Here is a 2,428-nt window from a genome sequence, read left to right as displayed (position 1 = left end):
TTGAGGTGTGAAGAAGTTTACTTTTGCATATGTTTAAAATTGTGGTAACTGTTTGGTATGCAATCTAAAGGGATTTCTCTGGAGCTTACCTCTTAAACTAAAGGGTTAGCATTTCTATTTTCCTATACTTCCTTATAGATAACCTAAAGTTGTGACCATCTTATATGAATACTCAGTTCAATGCTTTAAAATTTGTCAATGACAATAAAATTAACAAGTAAAGATCTCATGTGCAAGAGGAGAAATATATGAGAACTCTCTGTAACTTCTGCACAATTTTTTCTGTAAACCTAAAACTGCTCTAGAAAATAGGTGCACAGATAGAAAGGTACGTAAGTAGGTAGACAGACAGACAGATAGATAGACAGACAGATAGAAAGGTATGTAGGTAGGTAGAGAGAGAGACAGAGAGAGGTCTCCATCTCTTCTAGGTTCAGAGGGACAGATGAGTTTATTTTCTTGTATGAATATGATAACTAATGATAACTTAGCACGTGGTAGCTTATAAATCAGTTTCACAAACATCTCAAATAATTCTTACAAAAACTCTAGAACATAGATTATTGTCATGTTTCAGTCTACAGATAAGGAAACTTACTGTCTCAGAGAAATCATATGACTGATTGCTTAGCTAAAAAGTAGGGAAGACAACATTTGTACCAAGTTCACTGAAAGATCTTCACTCAATATAATTTTTATCTACGATACTTATAAATTAATAAACTGAACAAAAGATTCTATAAAATAACTCTTTTAATTGGTAATCAATTATATCTCCTCTCTCATCCTAAATGTAAAATCAAGTTTATTTTTTTTAAGATTTTCACGCAAGTTATTCAGATCACAAAAAAATTATAGCAGTTATATTTTTGAAGAATTCTCATAAATTTATAGTCTTATAGTGTAACAAGCAAATGTTGACTCAGAATTGAAAGTATACAATGGGCTTAAATTTTAAGAAAACATTATTTTCAATATTTGATCAATAACTAGGTGGGGAGAGCTAGAATTGATTTTGCCTTCCAAGATATTTATATTAGAAAATTTCAAAAGATAATCAGGCAGAATTTAGAATTCAAAAAACCTGACTTTTAGAACTGAAAGAGACTTTATAGACTATTTCAACACCAAATGCAAGAATAAGTCTCTACAGTTGCCCTGGGAAATGACTGTTCTCCAGAGAACTCAGTTCCACACAAGTAGCCCATCTACTTGTTGACCAGCACTGATTATTAAATGTTTCTTCCCTTGTTGAATTGAAATCTACCTCTCTGTAAAAGCATTTAATCTTTGGTCCTGGTGCTGTCCCCTAAACCACAAAGGATATGTCTGTCCTTTTCTAGGAGGGAGTCTGGGATTATACCAAGGGACTAATCTCCAGACATCTGCACTCTCTCCTTTTCCTTTCACTAGGACGATAAGATCAATTACCTAAAAGATTTTGCTAAGAGGCTCATAGATGATGACCACTACGCCAAGGAAGAGATTGCTGCTCGGCTCCAACAGGTGGTAGACAGGTGAGACCTGAGTGATTGTTTTGTGAGCTACACGAACATGTAGCAAAAGAACTTCTTTGATAGTCTTGAATGTGGAGATGACACTTTGGGTTCTTCTCCATTCCAGATGCCTAAAACTATCTTGACACTTTGGGAAACTTTTTGACCTAGTATCATAGAATGAAAGATCCAAAAAGTGCCTTAGAAATTATCTGGCTTAACCACTACATTTTATATTTAAAAGTAATGAAACTGTGTGAGAGGGGAAGAGCCAGGCTGGTGAATGGAAAGATTCATAGATATAGAATCAGAGCTTAGAGGAAAGGCAGAGGGCAGAGAGTGATCTGATCCCCTACTCCAGGTGGAATGCTCTCAAAGCTCAGCTAATTGCTGAGAAAAAGAAGCTTGGAGGCTATGCTGACCTGAAACAATTTAACCGTGACCTTGAGGAACTGGAAGAATGGATCAGTGAGATGCTGCCCATAGCCTGTGATGAATCCTACAAAGATCCCACCAACATTCAGGTAAGTTCAAAATAGGAATCTCAGAAAACTTCACCATACCCAGATTGTTGATTGAATGGTCATTCAACTATACTGACCACTCTGTTACTGTTGAGGCCACTGACCTCAACAACATGGACTTCTGAGTCTAACGTGCAGTGGGTTCTTCAGAAGTCATCACCACCTTCAGAAATGCTATGACAGAAACATTAACTCTTCCTTTTCATCAGCATTTACTTTATCCTGCTTCCCTAAATGGAAGGGTAATTTTGTTTCTAATTGCCTTCAGAGGAAATACTTGAAGCATCAGGCCTTTGAAAGTGAGGTCAATGGCCGAGCTGAGCAAGTGCAAGCAGTCAACAACCTGGGGAACTCCCTGATTGAGCGAGGGGCATGTGATGGTGATGAAGAGACCGTGAAGGTAGGGAT

General features: G+C 36.9%; 1 protein-coding gene across 1 annotated transcript in view; it reads left to right on the top strand.

Annotated features, from left to right (window-relative positions):
• The window catches only part of SPTA1 (spectrin alpha, erythrocytic 1), a 98,522-nt gene that overhangs the window by 62,905 nt on the left and 33,189 nt on the right, over window positions 1-2,428 (top strand). Inside the window, exons 31-34 of the mRNA XM_023725345.1 lie at window positions 306-328; window positions 1,414-1,517; window positions 1,858-2,020; window positions 2,289-2,420. Coding sequence (XP_023581113.1) covers window positions 306-328; window positions 1,414-1,517; window positions 1,858-2,020; window positions 2,289-2,420 — 422 coding nt within the window. The remainder of the gene's footprint in view (window positions 1-305; window positions 329-1,413; window positions 1,518-1,857; window positions 2,021-2,288; window positions 2,421-2,428) is intronic.

Source organism: Trichechus manatus, unplaced genomic scaffold (genome assembly GCF_000243295.1).
Source record: "Trichechus manatus latirostris isolate Lorelei unplaced genomic scaffold, TriManLat1.0 scaffold00300, whole genome shotgun sequence".
In the NCBI taxonomy this organism is placed as follows: domain Eukaryota; kingdom Metazoa; phylum Chordata; class Mammalia; order Sirenia; family Trichechidae; genus Trichechus; species Trichechus manatus.
This window is presented reverse-complemented; position numbering and strand designations above follow the sequence as displayed.